At 33.8% G+C, this 21624-nt stretch overlaps 3 protein-coding genes across 5 annotated transcripts in view; 2 read left to right on the top strand and 1 right to left on the bottom strand.

The window, feature by feature from the left end:
• LTV1 (LTV1 ribosome biogenesis factor) overlaps positions 1 to 21624 on the top strand; it is a 151245-nt gene that overhangs the window by 74921 nt on the left and 54700 nt on the right. The gene's annotated exons all lie outside the window — the stretch shown is intronic.
• Positions 1 to 21624, bottom strand: part of LOC148942729 (protein LTV1 homolog) — a 52091-nt gene that overhangs the window by 26696 nt on the left and 3771 nt on the right. Inside the window, exons 2-4 of the mRNA XM_089102687.1 lie at positions 10940 to 11086; positions 8059 to 8226; positions 1170 to 1396 (exon numbers count right to left, since the gene is read on the bottom strand). Of these exons, the coding sequence (XP_088958813.1) occupies positions 1170 to 1396; positions 8059 to 8226; positions 10940 to 11086 (542 nt within the window). The remainder of the gene's footprint in view (positions 1 to 1169; positions 1397 to 8058; positions 8227 to 10939; positions 11087 to 21624) is intronic.
• Positions 16404 to 16720, top strand: LOC148942730 (uncharacterized). The gene has a single exon (XM_089102508.1). It carries the CDS (start codon positions 16424 to 16426, stop codon positions 16661 to 16663), a length of 240 nt encoding a protein of 79 aa, XP_088958634.1. The 5' UTR covers positions 16404 to 16423; the 3' UTR covers positions 16664 to 16720.

Genomic DNA, 21624 nt, shown 5'->3' on the forward strand with positions numbered 1-21624 from the left:
CTTTTAAAACAGAAAATTTCAATTGATTATTTAAAAGAATTAATATTTTTAAATGAAAATACACAAAAAATTAAAATACAGTTAAAATAAATAAACATACAATAAACAAAAAGGAGGGAGACAGAAGTAAAAAGAGAACGGGGATAATAAAACCTTAAAGGAAAATTCCTTTCAAATGTTTTTAGCATAATGATCGGTTACAGATATTACTGTTTAACTGATCCTTCAGCTGACTTCTATTCTATAGAAGCTTCTGTTAAAATCTCAGTTTTAAACCCAGTTTTTCCAAAAAAAAGTTAGAATACAGTTAAAATAAATATACATACAATAAACAGAAAAGAAGGAACAAGAATTAAAAAGAGAACAGGATAGTAAAACCTTAAAGGAAAATTCAAAATTCATTTCAAATGTTTTTTTAGCAGGAGAATCGGTTACAGATATTACTGTTTAACTGATCCTTCAGCTGACTTCTATTCTATAGAAGATTATGTTAAAATCTCATTTTAAAACCCATTTTTTCCAAAAAAAAAAAAGTTAAAATACAGTTAAAATAAATATACATACAATAAAAAGAAAGGAGGGAAAAAGAAGTAAAAAGAGAACGGGATAATAAAACCTTAAAGGAAAATTCAAAATTCATTTCAAATGTTTTTTTAGCAGGACGATCAGTTACAGATATTACTCTTTAACTGATCCTTCAGCTGACTTCTATTCTACAGAAGCTTCTATTAAAATCTCAGTTTTAAACTCAGTTTTTCCAAAAAACAGTTAGAATACAGTTAAAATAAATATACATACAATAAACAGAAAGGAGGGAAAAAGAAGTAAAAAGGGAACAGGATAATAAAACCTTAAAGGAAAATTCAAAATTCATTTCAAATGTTTTTTTAGCAGGACGATCAGTTACAGATATTACTCTTTAACTGATCCTTCAGCTGACTTCTATTCTACAGAATTCTACTATTCTACAGCTTCTATTAAAATCTCAGTTTTAAACTCAGTTTATCCAATCCAAAGATCCGTTAAAGATAGTTGTAACACGGGATTCCAGTCTCAAATTTTCAATCTTAAATTAGTTGTAACTGTTGTTGGCTTTAAATTTGAACTTTTACTTTAATTCCAACTTTCTTTCGGCTTTAACGATAAATTTTTCAATAAATAAACTTTACTTGTCATTTTCTTCATCGAGGTTTAAATCTGAATTTGCAAATTTCATAAAGTCATCTTGTAACATGTTTTCTTCCTTTTCATAGTCAAAATCATCATCAAGACCTGCAACAATGTCAGGATCAAAATCCAACCGTGGACCACTTTGCGGTGCAGCTTTGTTCAATAAACCAACATCTTCTTGGTAATCACTTTCAAAAACAGAAGATGGAAGCTTTAGCTTGATTTCCTAAATAGAAAAAAATATTAATTGTAAAACAAGTAAAATATTGACACTTGCCTACATATCAATTCAGAGAAAATTCAATCGATCACCAAGGGTTGGCAACCAACCTACAGACCTCGAGTATGATGTAAGATCCTTTTGAGGGTTTCCACCACCTTTGGCAACTTCAAGAATAACTATTGGCTGTTACTTACACGCTGTGATTCTTGCAATAAAAAAAATTAGTAAAATATAACCGAAAAATTAAAGTTTTATGGTTATTTTTTTCTTTATTTTTTGATACTCGTAAATGTATAATATAAAAAACACGAAACTATCATGCATAATTCACTCTAAAAATAATTTTAAAACATTTTTTGACCTAATATAACCTACAAGATTCAAATATTTCCCAGGTTTATACAGAAACATGTGGACACGTCTTTTGATAATCCGATCTTTTTTCTATTCGTGGTAATCTAAGAAATGTACGCGGTAGAACAAATAACTCAATCCCAGGAAGATATCCGTATACGAGATCCACCCGAAAACCCAAACTACAAAAAAAAAAAAAAAAAAAAAAAAATAACAGCTTAGACAGCAGCTGAGAACAACACACCCAATTCAAAAACTTCAAAACAATGCAGTTTCAACAATTTAAAGAATCCCGGTAGGAAACAACAAATCTTAACTCATTTGGTAAATCTTCCAGAATTAGAGGCCCAACGTACCAAATACTAAATTTTAATCGAGTAGTTATAACCAATGGTATGCGTATAAAATGAGAAATTTCGAGTTTCATGATCATGAAGAGATGATGAACGGTTGAAAAGCAAAAAAAAAAAAATAAAAAAAATAAACACAGGGTATAATTCTTGATGACAATTATACATAAATAAAGCATTGCAAAATTTACGAATTTCCTAATAAGCTAGCATATGAAGTTCATGGTAGTGATACCCTAGTGATAAATTAAGTCTATCACCTGTAACAACGCCCGTATTCTGCATAACCCAAAGAAGAGTTAAGGTGACATACAAAAGTGGTATGACCAAGAGAAACAACAACATGTAGGCTACTATAGAGAAATACAACATTCTCAGTATATTACGAGGAAACATGTGCTAGGGTTTTTTAATAGTGCCAACATTCATAGCTAATTTACTACATATAGAGAGGTATAGTAATCTTATGGATATATCCCCTTACACGTCAATAAAGCGTACCTTTCAACATCGGGAGAACGCTGCTTGAGAAGGAGGAAGTCATTAGTCATCTGCCTTTTGAATTTAAATAGGCCTTCCAGAATGATCTTTGAAACTCAGTGATTCATCAAAAATAACTCCCAGATAACTCAGATACCTAATGTTAGCACTACGTTTAATGTTAACTATCGCTGATAGTTAATATTTATGTCCCGTATCCAAGGATAATAATTTATACTTCCTCTATTTATCATAAAACAGTTTCAATTTCAATTTGTTTAACCACGTTCACTTTTCAATACACTTAATATTGTGGCACATAATGGCTAACAATTCAACTTCAGTTCAGGCAGCAAAAGTCAAATGAGAGTTATCAGCAAAACATGGCAACATCGCCCTAGTCTTATTAATATTGTTAATGATATTTGAAGAAACGATACTAGCTATACTTCAAAGGCCATTTATTTATACCAGAAAAAACAATGGACCCAAAATCGACCCTTGAGGAACACCATTATACACATGCAATACGTCTGTCCATTCAATATTACACGAGGGAACCATAAAATGAATAATATTCATTCGAATATAGAAAAAAATATCATCAAATTCAACAACTGAAAGATTTTTGAATTTAAGATCAAGCAAACTCAAACACTTTACTTATACCTAAAAATAAAGATGCAACATTCTCACATTCCTAACCTCTGCTAGCGTTTACTATTTTGGTTAATAATCACCTTATCTTCCCTTACCTAAAGCAAAAGTAACAAAAGAAGTAAGTCGTAAAAGAGCCTGCTCCGTCGAACGACCCTTTCTTAAACCAAACTGACAAGAGCTAAAAAAATCTGTATTTTCCTGAAACCTTCCATATTATTAATAAGCTTTATAATTATCCTTCAAATAGCTAGTAAAAGTAAAAAAGGCCTGTAATCATTAAAAGAATTTTTGTCCCTTTCTTTGAACTAACGTATTACTGCAATCCTTATACGAGTATAATCTCTTAATAACTAAGCCATTACTACGAACTGACAACTTGTTGATAATAAAATCTTAGCCTATACTGTGATAGACATACGACATTCAAATAGTAGAGTAGAATACCAAGCCTTAAACTTTTAATTAACATTATTCTAATGACCTAGGTACTAAAGATTAATATATCCTAGCCTATCTTTAAATTTTAATAAACTACCTAAATCATATAAAGGCCTATTTGATCAAGCAGAAACACAGGATTAAGAACGCGAGGGCCAATCACCATATACCAAAATCCTTTATTTTAAAGGATGATTAGACACATCCTTTAAAAAAACACTACCAAATTGGAGAGGTAAATCCAAAAATACACTATCAATTACTGATGCCAAAATTTCAGTGACATGAATAACAATATTAAACGCAGGGTACATTCTATGTTCCAACATCAGATTACTATTGACTGAGCCATAGATCAATAATGCAGTTTTAACCAATACTATTAGCGTTATTGCTAATAATGCCTGTCAATTAAAAACTGAGCTTAAAGAAACTAAGGCATTTAAGCCAGATACCAAATAATAACGGTTCAATTTGATTAGTTCAATGCTCGACAGCAATGTTCAACGATGTTCTATAGCTAAACAGTTGGGGGTATGGAAAAGCAACTTTCACGGAATCTTGAGGGGCGTGTTGAATTAAACCAAAAGACACTATTTGCATCCAGGTTTTCAAATGCGGTGTATCTGCAATATCACAGGGGCATCTAAAGGTGTTTAGTTGAGAGTTACGGGATATGTTGAGGGGGATATTAATGAACTTAACCAAAAGACACTTAGGGCATAAGGGTTGTTAAAAAGTATCAACAATATCTGAAGAACGGCCAATTTTATTAAGCCAAACTTTCAGAGAATCTTGGGGGTAATTTTGAATTAAATTAAAAGACACTATGTGCATTCACGTTGCAAAAGAAAGGCCTAACTGCAATATCTCAGTAACAGCTAAGGGTACTAAGCTGAGCCATTCAGGAAAGTTGAGTACAATGTTGAACGAAAACCAAAGACATCATGTGCATTCAGGTTGTTAAAATGTCGCATCTGAAATATATCTGGAACGACTTACGGTATTACTACAAATTTCAGGGAATGCTGAGGAGGATGTTAGAGTGAATAAAAAAAAAAAACACTAGGTGCATCCATATTGTCAAAAAGAAGCATCTGCAATGTCACAGAAATATCTTAGGCTATTAAATTGAAACTTTCAGGGAATGTTGACCTAAATCAAAAGCACTATGTGCATCCAGGTTGTCAGAGGGGCATATTTGCAATATCTCAAAAATGGTAAATACTATTAAGTTGAAAATTTCATAGGATGCTATGTGGGATATTAAACTAAATCAGAAGACATTATGTGCATCCAGGTTGTCAAAATAACATATAAAGAATATCTCAGGAACGACTAACGATATCGCGTTGTTCAGGAATGTTGAGGGAGATTTTTAACTAAATAAAAATACACTATCTGCATCCAGGTTGCCAAAATGACGTATCAGTAATATCTCAGGAGGTATTCAATTGAAATTTCTTAATATATATTGAAATAACATCTAAGGGTATCCAATTGAAATTTCCATGATAAGTTAAAGAGGACATTGAACTAAATGAAAAGACATTATTTGCATCCAGGGCTCATCTGCAATATGTCAAGTACGGCTAACGTGTAAGTTAACGGTACAGGGGATCCAGTGAAATTTTGAGGGAATATTGAATCTTAAATTATGACTTGGGGGAACTGAGATGAACCTAGGAGTAAAATACAATCGTATTGATTCTCAGTGCCATATAGTATGATTTTATGCTGATCTGCTTAAAATTTCAGGCTATGAAGACACACTCATTAAAGTCTCAGAACCACAGGAAACTTCACCAAAAACAAATCTGGTTGCATTGATACTTGACGTCCTGTTTTTATTTTCTAAACAACAAATCAGAACTGTTTTAAATAAATGACCTTCAAATGCATTTCTTAAACATTAAATACAAAAAACAAGCTTTTTCAAATGAAAGTCCCTCCTTAACACCTCGATCTTTACACTAAAGTTTGTTAGTACTTTAAAAAGAAGCTTCTTATTGTTCTAATTAAACGGACATGGTGTTTCAGGAGTCATTTAAAGAATTGGGACAGAAATCAAACTTTAGCGTAAAGAGCGAGATGTTGAGGAGGAGCAACCCCGTCATGTACATAATAACTTCTGTTTATAACTTCATAATAACTTCTGTGCTCCTTACTTTCAGTTGAAAAAACTTATTTTTTATTTAATTTCTGATCGTTTTTTAAATAATGCCAGAAAATCTGACAACACCTCCACGAAAAAATCCCTCCTTCCCACGGATTTATTCTCTAGACAATTCAATCTTGGTGAAAATTTACCCCGGACAATTATTCTTAATATTTCTAAAATTGAGTCGGCAAAGAGAAAGCAAGACATAAGAAGAATTTCTTATAGGATTTATGGCAGATTTCCCTAGTGTAAAATTTCCTCTGAAAAATTCACCCCCTGGAAACTTCCCTCCCCATGGAAAATTATCCCCGCGGAAAATTCCACCAGCAGAAAATTCCCCCTTCCCTAACCCGTAAAATATATGCATACTTCCCAATAAAAAATACACGTAAACAATGGGCAAATTTTACAACTTAAAGACCTTTCCCCAGGGGCTGTTGGGGGCCATGATATCTCCAAATGCATAGTTATTTGGCCTTTCAACTAAGCTGAACAAAATGGCTATCTCAAAATTCTGATCGGAAGATTTTGAGAAAAAAGGGCGTGGGAGGATCCTAGTTTCCCTCCGTTTTGTTTGGTCACATAAAAAAGCACTAGAACTTTTAATTTCCATTCAAATGAGCCTTTTACCGATATTCTAGGACCTCTGGATCGATACGATCACCCTTGGAAAAAAAATAATTAACAAGCATCCGTTATCTATCTATCTTCTGGCAAAAAATTCCACATTTTTTTTTTGTCACAATTTGTTACCACGAACTGTTTGAAAAAAGTCGCTAAAAATATAACACAATAACATTTTATAGTAAGCTGGTTGAATAATATTCGTCTATAATCAAAGCTGTAACAATAAGGGGGTGAGAATGGCATCAACCCTATAAAAGGGCAAACATTATGCAGATTTTGAATCCAATCATTTGAGCTATGCTCCTTCTCCCCATCTACCCAAAATTCTATGGCAAAACTATATTAAAACTTGCAGCAAAATTCTGTCCAAAATATAAACAGCAAGCCATGATCTTTATTCTTAAACAGAAAAACCAAAAAAAAAAAACTTTACAAATATTATTTTTATCAACCAATAAAGAAACAGTGTCAATACATAACAAAAAGAAATTAATATAAAAAAATTCCGACATTTGAATTTTTCAAATAAAAATAAAGGGCTACATTAAACCAAAAACGAGTAGAAATCATGTCAATTAATAGTTCAGACGCAAAACGAATAGAAACCACAATATATTAATACATGAGACCCAAAATGAACACAAATTACTATGAATACTCAAGTTAAGCTTAAAACGAATTGAAATTGCCACAAATAAGAGCGTCATTTGTGCTTTATTAAAAAAATAAATAATAAAAAAACTGAAACGTTTTCTCTTTTATAACGTTAATAAATACCAAATTGCAGGAACTTCGAGGAAGGAGTATCGTTATATTAAACAGTCAGTCTACTTTCTTTGGCTCTTTTCAGTAATATTGTTTATTATAGTGATTTTCTTCGTTTTTGGTTGTTGTTGATGGTTTGACATATAAATTAACACTCTTCAAAATGCATATTATTCTAAATATAATGCAAGTGACATTCCAACCGTTAAGGGGTTTCAAGAGAGAGGGAATGGGGACAGGTTGCACCACCGTAACTTATTAGCCTTTTAGCCTTGAGGTATAAATTTTGTGTATTGTGTTTTTGTTCATGTTATGACAAATAAACCATACTACTCGAAATAAAATTGTTTTCAGTAAAGCGCAAATGATACTTTAGCTTTAATAGGCCTAGAGGGCATGAGTCCTACTCCTGTTTGTGGTAATTTATATTTGTTTTTAGCCTCATTTGTTTTAAAACCTGAATTATTATTTGATTTCTGCTCGTCTTTGGTTTAAAGTAGCACTTTACTTTTCTTTGAAAGATTTATTTTTTTGTAAAAAGTTTTTTTTTGAATTAACATTAAAATAAAATGGAGTGTAAAGCTAGATATAAAAAAATTTGACAACCAGTTTTGCCAATTTCCAATTTTTTTATACAAGGTATTTTGTTTAGCAGGAACGTAATAAAAAAAAAAAAAAAACTGACAGAACATGTCAACAGACAAACAATTGTCTGTGATTTAAAATGCAGGAAGAAATGATGATGAACGTGAATTTCTCAAAAAGTACAAATAATCAAGAACCACGAAAAAACTGAATAATTCAACTCAAGAGAAAATACATTATCTTACCTTCAAATCCTCTTTTTTCGTCACTAGTGTTTTAACTGGGGCCCACTCAACATTTATTGGATCATCCACAGTTTTCAGATGTTGTAAGTAATTGTATTGGTCATCAAAGTAGATGCCGTATTTAATCTGCTCTTCTTTTTGATTTAGTAGTGGCTCCTTCGGACCATCCTGTAAAATTAATATTTTGACTAAAATACTTTATTAGAAAGAATGTATAATAAATTCTCCAAAATAAAAATATAGAACTTTTTGTACATAAATCCGGGCAAATGATGAATAATACAATCTTTTATAGCAAGGTTTGCATCCAACCATCAATTATTTAACCACCTGCTGCTGGTAAAGGGCGATCTGATAATTATCAGCTGATTGACTGGTTAGTCCATACAAAAGACAAGGATTATATAGAGAAAACATTAATTTAAAAGGTGGTAGTTACAATTCAATGGGAGTGAAGCTGTCTACCACGTTCAGTCTCTGCAGGAGTACTCCTCCCCTGTATTAAATCCCCTATACAGCTGAGCGAAACAAACTACAATAACACAGATTGGCAAAAGATATACCAATCAGCCATGATTATTTAGGGAGAAACGTTTAAAGTTAAATCCCCACCTTAAAAATTAATATTTTATCCTTTTTTTCTTACAAAGGAAATCGAATGAAAAAGCTTATATATTAAGAATAGTCCGTGTTCAGTTTTAATACTTTAAATTCAGAGACTAAGATACACCTAACAAAGTTTGGTGGGCAACAAAGTGAAGCCAATAGAGCTGTAAAAACTAAGGGTAGACAAAATTACTTTACAACCAAATTTTCTCAGTTACAAACCTCGATCAGGGGCTCTTAGTGGCCGTTCAGACGCTGGATTCTATCTCAGACTCTGTCCAAGTTTCCTGCTCAGAATGGTCGAAAATACGTAATATTTACATAAATAATAAATTCCCAATGATAATTGTCACCTAAATAGGTTTTTTCAGTTCTGAAAATGTTGCTCTATAATTTCTATTTTCAGCTTTCAACCATTCTGAGCGGGAAACTTGGACAGAGTCTGAGACAGAATCCAGCGTCTGAACACCCACTTAGTAATACCAGGTGGATAGTATATACTTATAAGTATAATCAAATTGCACTCTACTAGTTCGCACCTCGCTTGAACAGTGCACCTTACCAGTTCAGCCAATAAATTCCCGTGACAAGCAAACATTGTTCATGTGTGAACATCTGTTTGACAAAAAGCAAAAGGCTAATTTAGACCAAATCACCACCAGTAGCTTTGGTCAAACACAAAACTCCCGCTAGTGCTCCCACTAATTTTTTTTATAGGTAAGGCTAGAACTTGTTTGATCTACCTGCCCTGATGAAGTCTATGGCCTTTCTCACTAACATATAAGTGTATTACAGTGGGGTGTATCACATCCGTTAATACCCTTCAAGTTTCATCTTATAAGCGTTACAACTAGTGACATCTTTTCATTTTAAACATAATAATTTTAGGTTTAACGTTGCACTCGGACGTATATCTTTTCTTGCACCCAGTCAGGACTTAAATCGTTTCTTGACTAAGTAAAGACCTGGCTTACTTTTGCAACGAGTCAGACTTGGCTAGTTTTAAACCAAGTCAGTCTATAGCTCTGATTTATCTCATTTTTATAACAATTCAAAACTAGTTTTGTACCCGATCGAAACTTAAGTCGACTTTATGAGCTAAAGAAATTTTACGAGCAGGACTTGTTAGACATAAATTATTTGTTGAATTTTAATCAAATGTCATGACTACCCTAAGCTTTTATCTATAGTCTTTAAGATTTTATTTTTAATGACAGCAAAAACTTCAGTTTTTCTTGGTATAAAAAAATTATTTTGTAGTTTTTAGTATAATTTGATATATTTTTTCTTTGTTTAGTTTTTAGCGCATCCTGAGATAAACTGTGACAAATCAGGCTTAGAAAGCTGGCAAAAGACTGATTTTCCTTATTTCATAGCTGTTAAAACTTCAATCATAATAATTGGTGATCAAAGCCTAGCCTATTGGGAAAAGACTTTCAGAGTAATGTAGAAAAGTCAGTTTGCCTAAGTCCAGCTCCTGCTATATTACACAATCGTCCTAAGATAGAAGTATGCACGTGCGGTTTAGACATTTCCTGGAAGGTGACGGTGGCCGAGGCATTGACAAAAGAGAGAGAAGGAGTGTTAGCCAGTATGTTGGTTTTTGGAGTTCAATTCTGCAACAGGTTTTTGGCAGCAGTAGTAGAACTTTTCAAGTTGAAGTTAGTACACACTGTAGTTCCAATTTACTATGGGAGCAAAAATTTTTAATTTCAGAATATATAAATAACATAATATCCGAAAATGCATGGAATTTTTTTTTTTTTTTTTTTTTTTAATTATTATTGTTACTGTACATACATTTCCTTTGAAAATAAAATATGTCAGAAAGCAACTTCGACATTGTTTTTTACGTCATTAATTGGGATAAATACGTTTGCATATACATGTTTTTACCTTAAGTGGCCTGTACATGCCTCGTGGAGATGTACAAAGAAAAACAGAGAAACAGAAAAACAAACAAAACTACCTTCATCCTCTTGCCTCTTGGGCCACCAGCTGATCAAAACTAAACTAATTTTAAAAAAATCACTTAAGCATCTCGAATTTTTAAGTTTTGGGTTCCCATATTTAGGTTTAATAACGTTGTTTTGCAGCCCACAAAGTGCCATTAGTGGGCGCATTCGGCCCAAGAAAAAAAATTTGATCCCTTTTGCACTGAATACAAGATAAAGAAAATTAAATGCATAAAACTTGCAACTGAAGCATAATAAAGCTTCCACTCCTTTGACAGAAAAAAAAAAAGAAATTTTAGAATATTAACATAAAAACGAACCTGCTTGTCCGTATCATGTTTCTTAGCCTCTAGAGGGACAAGAACGTGGCAGGGAGCTGTCTCATCTGCAATCAATGGGTCGCGCTGTGATCTATGGACAATTTGAAAAGTGACAGCATTCTTCTTGTCAATGAACTTCTTCTTTGGCTGAAAAGAAATACAGAATACAAAACATTTGTCTAAAAGTTGCATAGCTTAAAATCCCCTGTCATTCAGAATTAACTTGACAATTATTTTAAGCTATACCAATAGCCAGGATGTAGATAAGGCAGGGAGTTAGCAGTTACTTTTGACATAAATAGTTGAGAGCAAGAGGGTACTCATGGCTTCCCTACCTCATAGTGCATTAATTGGAATTTTGCTGGAAAGCATGTTCTAATGAAATTTCATCTATTTTCATATAAATCTTATGCATATGTGCTGAGTTTTCTTTTTAGCACTCATTGTCAAATTTTCTAAGACTTATCGACAAAGCGATCCTCCACGTTTTAACCAAACAACATGTTAAAATGTAAATAAAATCTTCCAAAAGCATACATGGTTCTATCATATGAATACAGTTCAGAACTAAAATATAGGCATATGAAGATTTCTTTCATATCAACAGAAAGTTGAAAACACTATCTCAAAGGAAAGCCACTTCTTAAGAAACAGCAAAACTAAGATGGAACTTCTTTCAAGATGTGGTTTAGGTTTCTCCAAATCTGATATTCAACCCTAAATGTCCAACTATTTACAAATAAATCAAAAACATCACCTTAAAAAATGCTATTTATCGAGAATTAAGGAACGGATGAAAACTAATTTGAAAGAAAAAAAGAAACTTGGTATAATAGATGAATCTGTATAAATTCAAAATTCATTGTCTAAACCATTATTATTTCCGCGTGTTTTTGTATCCCATGCTTTTAGTTTCCGAAATTTGCAGGCCTGCAAAGGGACATAGAGCCATAGCCCTCTTCCCCAGACTTCGTACATCATACATATTCATAATTTGTACCTTCATTTACTCATATTCACGCAGATAATAACCCTAAATGATTAAATATTAATTATAAAAATAAATTTCACAAAAAATTAAGTTACAACTTTAAATGTGAGAAAATATCAATTCATATAATGAAAAAAAAATCTTACATTTGTAGAGCGCATCCAGCCCTACTATTACTCCTACAACTTTTAGCACAGCTGCTTCTACTATGATGGCTATTTCTACAAGAACTATCAGCATTATTTCAGTCAAGACTAAACTCCTACCATGACTACTATAACGACTCTTATTGCTTCTGTTATTATTGCCACTACCCCTTACACTGACTAATGTTACTGCTTTTAAACCTACCACAAATACTACTGCGACTACAACTAAGAGCAGTGCTACAAACCAGGACCGAGGGGAATAGTGGGGAAATAGAATACCCCCCTGAGGTTTGTCCAAAGGGCCTCTGCCCAAGAAAAACTGAAAATAGTGACCTACAAATCGCCATTTTATAACTTTTGCAGTGTCTGGAAAGGATTGTAAAAAGTAGTAATTTTTTTTTTTAAATGATAGTTTCATCAAGAACAATACTGAAATACTTAGCAGATTCTTACTGTGAATATACCCATTGTCAAAATTGTTTAAAAGACTCATGACCACTCAAGCCTCCCATCCCAGCTTTGCACACACAGGCCTGCTTCACTCATGATCACTCAGGAACTATTCAGGGCAATTGTTCTAAACGTTAACAATCGAATATCATTAAGATAGGAGCATGAGTACCTCATCCCCAACAACATTGAGTATGGCACCTATTTGATAAAGAGTGTTTGATTTTCACCAAAATTGGAACATAACACTATATGATCTAGCTAAATATAAGCCTTTAGATTGGTATTGAAATACAGAATTGCAAGATTAAAAAACAAAAATAAAAGCCTATTCCACACATGTTGTCTGATTTCCATAAAAGACAGTATTTGATATTATTGAAAGTTTCTGGTTACAAATCTAAGGCTAGTATCTCTGTTCCAAAACCAGAATACATTAAGCAAGCTTTAACAAATGGTGCTAGACTTCAATCACAGTTGGCATTTAAGAGTTTCAAAGCTTGCCAATTACAAACCTGAGGCTAATATTGCAATACAGAAGTCCAATCTCGAAGTCGAATGTCAAAGACATTTAACATCAAAAGAAATTAAGTACCTATTTCATAAATAATGTTTGACTTCCTTTGTTCAAAGTTGATATTAGACAGTTTCTTAGCTTGCTAATTTACATATTGATTTTAAAACTTTTTCCACAAAAGCAAAAAAAAAAAAAAATGAAGATCAACATTAAACCACAGATGAGCAGAAATGAAGTCAAATAATATTTCAAGCACAAAACTACCATAAATCACCATCAATGAATAAATGAAACACAAAACGAGCAGAAACCAAGAGTAGTAGGACTGACATGAACCTTGGCTTCTAACAACCATACCATAATTTGCACTTTACTGACAACAATCTTCATTTTGAGCTATGTGTTTTTACTTCTCACAATATTCAAAAAAAAACCCATCATAACCAAGATTACTGAAAAAAAATTAATGTGAATTTACAGGTTAATATATATATATATATATATATATATATATATATATATATATATATATATATATATATATATATATATATATATATATATATATATATATATATATATATATATATATATATATATATATATATATATATATATATATATATATATATATATATATATATATATATATATATATATATATATATATATATATAAAAATATATATATATATATATATATATATATATATATATATATATATATATATATATATATATATATATATATATATATATATATATATATATATATATATATATATATAAAAAAAAAAAAATAAATGAAGATCTACATTAATCCACAGATGAGCAGAAATGAAGTCAAATAATATTTCAAGCACAAAACTACCATAAATCACCATCAATATAAATATATATATATATATATATATATATATATATATATATATATATATATATATATATATATATATATATATATATATATATATATATATATATATATATATATATATATATATATATATATATATATATATATATATATATATATATATATATATATATATATATATATATATATATATATATATATATATATATATATATATATATATATATGTATATATTAATCTAATAATCTAATTAAGAAAGATCCCCATATATATATATATATATGTATATATTAATCTATTAATCTAATTAAGAAAGATCCTAAGAAAAGGCATTGAGCAAAGACAAATCTCAAGCAAAATCTTGGGAGGGGGGCAATGTGACAAGGGGACCAATAATTAACCAAACTGACAAGTTTGTTTAAAAAAGGGCAAGAAAAGAAGAAAAAAACAAATGAGGGGACCAGAAAAATCTTGGGGGCTTGCATCCCCCCCAGCCCCCTGGATCTGCCTCTGGCATTGAGTGAAAGGCTGTACCGAGCGGGCGGGGGGGTGTCCCCCCCCCCCAAAAAAAATTTTTTGTTTGACTTGTAAAAACGTAACAATAATGGATATAAACAAATTTTGTATGCATTTTTTAAGGTTTTTTGTGTTAACCCCTCCCCCCTCCCCCAAATTTTTTTTTTAGTAAAACCCCTCAGAAAAAAAAGTCCTGGGTACAGCCTTGATTGAGTGGTATATTCACTTTATTCTTAGGCCATTTATGTGAACTACTCAATATTTATCAAGACCCAATTAGCCAGCAAAACAATTATAATGGCAGTAACCACTATATTTAGAAAGAACATTGAGTAAGGAATCAAATGGTAGCCTAAATACAGGCTTGGGCTGTTTTATTTCTAGCTTATTTCTGTATTACAATAGTTTTAGGTTACCAAAACCCTTGGGAGGGAAATATCCCCCCCCCTTTCTCACTTGATACCACTGATTAGGCTAGGCTGAATACAATTTTCTGAATGCGATGCACTAAAAGTTTTATAAATATATTAATTACTCTAGAGAGCAGATAAATAATTTCAATATTACATGGTAAAATTTAGTAAATATTTACCAAATCATATTATTGAGTTACAACTAAAGTGAATATACCACTTGATGGCTTTTTTATGCTCTTTATGAATATAATAACAATTTTTGTTGGAAATGAATTTTAGCCCCCACCCCTATATATACCAATTCAGGTTATATTTTTGCACCTTAGGGGGGTGGAAAGAAAGTTTAAACTTACCTCTCATTTACATCAGAAATAAAATAACCGCCCCCCCCCTAATGTGCAAATATATACCCTGAATGGGTATATATAGGGGTGGGGGGCTAAAATTCATTTCCAACAAAAATGATTATTATATTTGTAAAGAGCATAAAAAAGGCATCGAGTGGTATATTTACTTTAGTCTTAACTCAATAATATGATTTGGTAAATATTTACCTAAAATTCTAGACAAGCTATTTTTTACTAGCCTATCTTAGAAAGGGGTTAGGCTAGGAAAATGAAACTTTCAGGGATGGATATATAGAATGGGGTAAGGTTTATATTAACAGACTAATCAGATAGATAAAAAAAAACATACCACTAGCATCAGAATTTCATCCTGAGTCAAAATATAACACTCATTTCTGTCATAATGATTTTCAAAATTACTTCTAAGCTTCTTTAAGTTTCTTCAATTTTCCAGTTTTTTTCACAGAAATGTCATGGCAGTGATTCAATTTGAAAAATACTACATTTTGCTGAAAGCTGCAATTTGAATTGAAATATACTAAATCTTGTTTAGCAGTGATTTGATATGGAAAATACTAAATCTTGTTGAGCATTGATTTGATTAGAAAAATACTAAACAGTTTGAATTATTAATTTTTGGGGGAAAAATTTACCACTAGCTTCAGAATTTCATCCTGAACCCAAATATGACATTCATTTCTGTTGCAAATTATTTTCGAAATTGCTTTTAAGCTTCTTTAAAAACACCAAAACTTCTTTCATCAAAACAAATACTTTATGACAGCTACATATACAGTTTTATAAATATCAGATAAATAGACCTTGCTGTAAAGAAACTAATCACTTATATCTAACTCTTCATCATCACTTTGTGATGCACTAAGAGTGTCACTGTCTGGTGCTCTAGGAGCACTGTCGATTCCAGGGGGATAGAGCGTTACAGCCTCAATAAAAAAATTATGAAGTTGATCTTTTTGCTCAAAATTTTGCAGAAATAACAGGTGCAACACATACTGCTCCATGTATGCTGTTTGCATCCCTGGCCTTTAGAGTGCTTTTTGAAGCATCTCCACAGGCTTTCTATATTTTGAGTATGAATGGAACAGTCATGTGGATCAACAAAATTGGCTAAATGATTGATTTGGTAATGAGTATATTACCAAATCTTACCAATTTTCTATCTCTCTAAAGGTTATATTGATCCAAGTAAAATTTGCAAAAATGTTTTCTGGTATTCAAAAAAAGAATGGGTTGTCTGCAGCTCATCTCCCATTCAAACCTGTCACAATGAATGACTTACCTGTCCCTGAAGGGTCTTGGGAAGCTTTGCATAGAGCAAGACAAGCAAGGTACAATAAGCACCTGCTTGGAGGCCTAGCTTTCTTGCTCTTAACTGCAGTTGTTGCTTGGCAGTCGGGAGCTCTGTACCTAGGATTTAAGCCTACATACAAGAACAAATGAAGTTCCCAAGTATTTTATTACATATCTAGGACCGAATTAAATCTTAAAATAATGAAAAAAAAAAAAAAAAAATGGCGTTTTCGTCGGTTATTGCCATATAAAGGTGGACAAATATGTTGCCGCCCCTCTGAGTTGTTTTAAATGCCAAAAGTTTGACCACTTGCAACGAGATTGCCCTAACAATGCGCAGTGTTCCAGGTGCTCCGGCGATCACGAAAACCCTAAAGACAATCCATGTGTCCGTGACACTAAATGTGCTAATTGCTCTGGAAAGCATCCATGTTATAGCTCGCAATGCCCGGTTTATAAAAGACAATTAGAGGCTAGTTCAAACAAACGTAAGCAATGAATGCAACTATCTCGCTTTATAGCAGAAATATATACGGGCACGCTCCACACAAGCTGTCTCTTTTTAAGTGATCTAGTAACCAATCATAGCATGATCTGCATTCAGGAGCATTTGGTAACAGCTGATCATTCAGCAATCCTTGACGGATGTCCAGGAAAAGACTATTTTTTGCAGCTTGCCATACGCAACAGCTCAGTTGGCAGGCCGAGTGGCGGACTCTTGATCACTGCAGACTCCAATTTGTAATGCACGCTAATTGATTCATGTGATTATTTTTCTGCGATCAGAGTTCCTGGTCCAAATGGCTTTATAGTCATATCAGTGTACCTCCCTACAAATTATCGTGATGTCCTCTCAGAAAGGCGTTACACGAAGGCTTGTGTGAGACTCGGGAGGTTGGCCGAACAATACAAGTCAGAAAAGATTATTATCTGTGGGGACTTCAACTGTCAGCTTCTGGATGATGATCGTTTTTTCACCATATTAAGGGGGTGTCTGCCAGACGCTATGGCCCCGGTTCCAAAATCCCAGTCCTTCACGTTTGTCCACAGCGCATCCCTGGCTACATCAGATATCGATCACTTTTTCGTAAATTTCCTACTTCCGACCGAGATTAAAGCCATTGTTGACTCGGAACACAATTGTAGCGATCACCTTGGGATTAGCTTAATGGTACCATTCTCCACCTACAAGCGGTGCCCCGGGCGATCATGGTTTATCAAGAGTGAATGGCAAAGGATAAATCAGTCCTTGTACAAAGATATTCTTGACTCAACTCTTGCTAAAATCAAAGTACCATTCCACCTGCTTACTCATGGCCAAAATGAAGACAGACTAGCCCTGAACATCTTTTGCTTCGAAATTGTTCATTCGATGAAGCTTTCGGAATCTGCTGCTGTTCCAGTGGCAAAAGTGTACCCCAACACTCGTAAAAAGGGATGGGATAACCCAAATGTCAAGTTTGCCAAGAAGAGATCCAAGTTCTGGTACGAATTGTGGAAGGACTGCGACAAACCCCGCTCTGGAGTAGTTTTTCAGTGCTTTCAACATGCCAAAAAAGAATTCAAACGTACTGTCGAGAATATGCAAGTCCAGCAAGTGGAGAAGTTGTCTTGTGATTGCAGGAGTGACCCAAACATCTTATGGAAGCGATTCCAATCTAAAAGGGCCGACGCTGATGTGCCAAGTCCCATTCCTGATGAAAGTTGGGTAAACCATTACAATGACATGTTTGCGCCACCACCCAACGAGCTGGACTCCATATATAAATCTGAGTTAGATAGGCAATTAATCAGCGCAAAACTCCGCCGCACTGATGTCATTGTTTCCAAATGGCATATTGAGATAATTGTGAGAAAATTGAAAAAGAACAAGTCTTCAGGGCTTGATGGGATCACTCCGAGGCACTTATAGCACAGCACAGAACGTCTACATCAGTACTTAGCCTTACTATTCCAAATGAGCATTGAGCAGGGACTCGCACCTGCCAACTTTCATGGTTGCCGCACGTCCAATATTCTGAAAAAGAATCGAGATCCCTGGCTTTGTAAAAGCTACAGACCAATCACAGTTTCATCGGTTATCAGCAAAGTATTTGAGAAGGTACTGTTGCCCCATATTACGTCGCACGCTCTAATGGGAGACAAACAACTTGGATTCAGAAATGGGTTGGGCTGTGGAAACGCCCATTGGCTAATAAGAAGAATAATGAGGTCTACATCTTTAGTTAAAAATCCACTCTTTGCCTGCAGTGTCGACATTTCCGCTGCGTTCGATTCTGTCGTCCAATCGCAGGCACTGTGGTGCCTCTTGGACTCAGGAGTCGACCCCCGCATTGTCCTTGTTCTCCATGACTGGTACTCCCACACGCATATTCGTCTAGCTTTGGGATGGGAAACAATCGCCCGTCACCGCAAGCAAAAGCTTTCTGAACCCATTCGGCTCTTCAAAGGAGTTCGGCAAGGATCTGCTCTAAGCCCTATCATCTTTAATTCTGCGATTTACTCTGTAACTAGATTTGTTTGTGGGACCTTCTTTTTGGAGGGCTTGGATCTAAGTTTCATATCTTATGCAGATGACTTGTTGCTCCTCAGCAGCACGCTGGGGGGCCTACAAGAGAATCTTCGTCTTTTAGTGACCCTATACAGAAGAATATGACTACGAGTCAACATAAGAGAAAACCGAATTTATCGTTTTTAGCGGCACCAACTCGACCAATTCCAATCTTGTCCTTGACGGTATCAGAATACAGCAGTCCCAGTCCCTAAATTACCTTGGTATCACGTATGGCCAGACGCCTAGGTCAACTAGAGGCTTGTTGGCTGAATCAGTCTGTAAATCTATCCGCTCAGCATATGGAAAAGGTGTCAAATGCAAGTGGTCATTTAATCGATTTATTAAGTCAAAACTATTCAACGCCATCGTCTCTCCTGCCATCTGGTATATATCACCCTTGTGGGAAATGTTGTCCCTCACCGAGCGTTGAAAAATACGAACCACATACTACAGATTTGCAAAATTTTTTCTGGGACTTCAACTAAGATTTTCTAACACGGAGATCTCATCCATATATGGAATCCTTGATCCATCAACCAAGGTGATTGATCTAGAACGGAGAGCCTCAAGACGATCCCTCAGTAAACTCTACGACTCACCGCTGACTCAACTGTTTCTGTGAATGAAATACATGTATTTAATTTTTAGTGTTGAAAATGTTTTTCTTCTTTTTTTTTTGTTTCATTTTGTACTCCGCTTTTTTTTTATCCATTGTAAGCGGGCATAAATAAATATATATCCATGGCTGGACAATGTACTATAAGGTCCCTATTTATCACTGCAAATAGTGCTTCCAGGCTTAATATATTTTTTAATAACAGGAATTAAAGTTTCCTTGTTTCTTTGGAGGCCTTCTTGGCCCTCAGTCAGGGGTACAATAATTTTTCTTTTGCTCTCTCTCTCTCTATTCCTTCAAAAACCCAAACTTGCCATGAAATCCTTCCCCTGTTGTACTTTCTTCTTGCCATTAAAGTTTCATCAATTTCAACTTCAACACCCTGCCCTCCTATAGGTTCTTGGTTTCCTTTCCGAGCCATTAGAAATTCTGAGCGAAAAAGACCTCCAGTCAATGCTTGTTTTTTTACTTATCTGGAGTTCCTCAATAACCGTTTGATGGTCCCAATGATCTGACAGAAAGTGATTTATAAATATCAGGATTTGATGAGCTTAATCCTGGCCTGATGCAAGAAACTCCCTTTTCTATCAGATACTGAATAGCTGCAAAATCTTCTCTTTTTGGTCTTTGGGATGACATAGCTCTTGCTGCATTTCCATATATTTTCCACCATTTCCACCTATTGTGTACAGCTTCACCCAAAACTAGGTTAAGTTATGAAACTAGGCTTAAGTTATGAAACTAGGTCACTTTAAAGTGACCTAATTTATTTAGTGGTATGTATTTGGACTAGACCCTGGCACCATGCTGGCGCATTCACTGAACCCTGCCAATAAAAGGCCTGGTTGACTGCTGCTGAAGTGTTGCAATGCTGCTGGTACAAAAAAAATTTTGTTCCCACAATCCCCAAAAATCACCCAATCATGGTGCTGCCACCATAAGTGTTGTAATGCTGCTGGCATGCCACATGTGGCGTCTGTGGCACAAACTGTGCACTATGAGCATCCAGTTTCAAACAGTTCATGGTAACAAACTGTAAGTAAGGAGCAACCCAGCTCATTAGTAATCAAAACTCTAAAAAACTGAAATTTGATACCAATGGAACATCAACAGAATCAGATTTTTATGCTGATTTCAAATATATAAGTTTCATCAAGTTTAGTCTTACCTGTCAACATTTACAAGACTGAAAAAATTGCTTTATTTTTGAAAAAAGGGGGAAACAACCTCTAAGTCATAGAATCTTAATGAAAACACCATCAGATGCAGCAAATCAGAAAACCTTACTGTACAGATTTCAAGGTCCTATCTGCAAAAATGTGGAATTTTATATATTTTTTGCCAGAAAAAAGATCACAGATGCACATTTATTTTATTTTTTTTCCAGGGGTGATTGTCAGTGGTCCTAGAATATCACAACAGCACTCATTCAAACATAAATTAAAAGATATAGTGCCTGTTTTAAGTAACCAAGAAAATTTGAGGGCAACTAGGCCCCCTCCCACATTAATTTTTTCCCAAACTCTGCCAATCAAAATATTGAGATAACCATTTTGTTCAGCATAGTCAAAAAATTTGATAACTATGTCTTTGAGGATAACTTAATCCCCCACAGTCCCCAGGGAAAGGGCTACAAGCTATGAGCTTTGCCCATTGTTACATACAGTATTGGTTATTGGGAAGTATACAGATGTTTTCAGAGGGATTTTTGGTAAAATTCTACTTTAGCTACTTTTGGCTATCTTGGAAAGGAGTTTGGTTAGGAAAATGAAACTTTCAGGGATAGATCTAAAGGCTAAAGCATGCCCAGGGAAGGTATTTTGAAGTATCTACCTCCACTCCTTCTCCCTCTAGAGGGTCCTGACCTTTGATGACCTTTGAAAATCTGTGTGTTATAAAAGTGAAACCTTGTAAGATAGATCTTCTGCTTAAAATGAAGTC

Source organism: Artemia sp. Qi Xiang Cuo, chromosome 16, assembly GCF_049724085.1.
Source record: "Artemia sp. Qi Xiang Cuo chromosome 16, ASM4972408v1, whole genome shotgun sequence".
NCBI lineage: Eukaryota > Metazoa > Arthropoda > Branchiopoda > Anostraca > Artemiidae > Artemia > Artemia sp. Qi Xiang Cuo.

What these genes read in the sequence shown, in the direction of transcription:
- LOC148942730 (XM_089102508.1), top strand. Translation starts at nt 16,424, where the DNA reads ATGTTTTCTGGTATTCAAAAAAAGAATGGGTTGTCTGCAGCTCATCTC.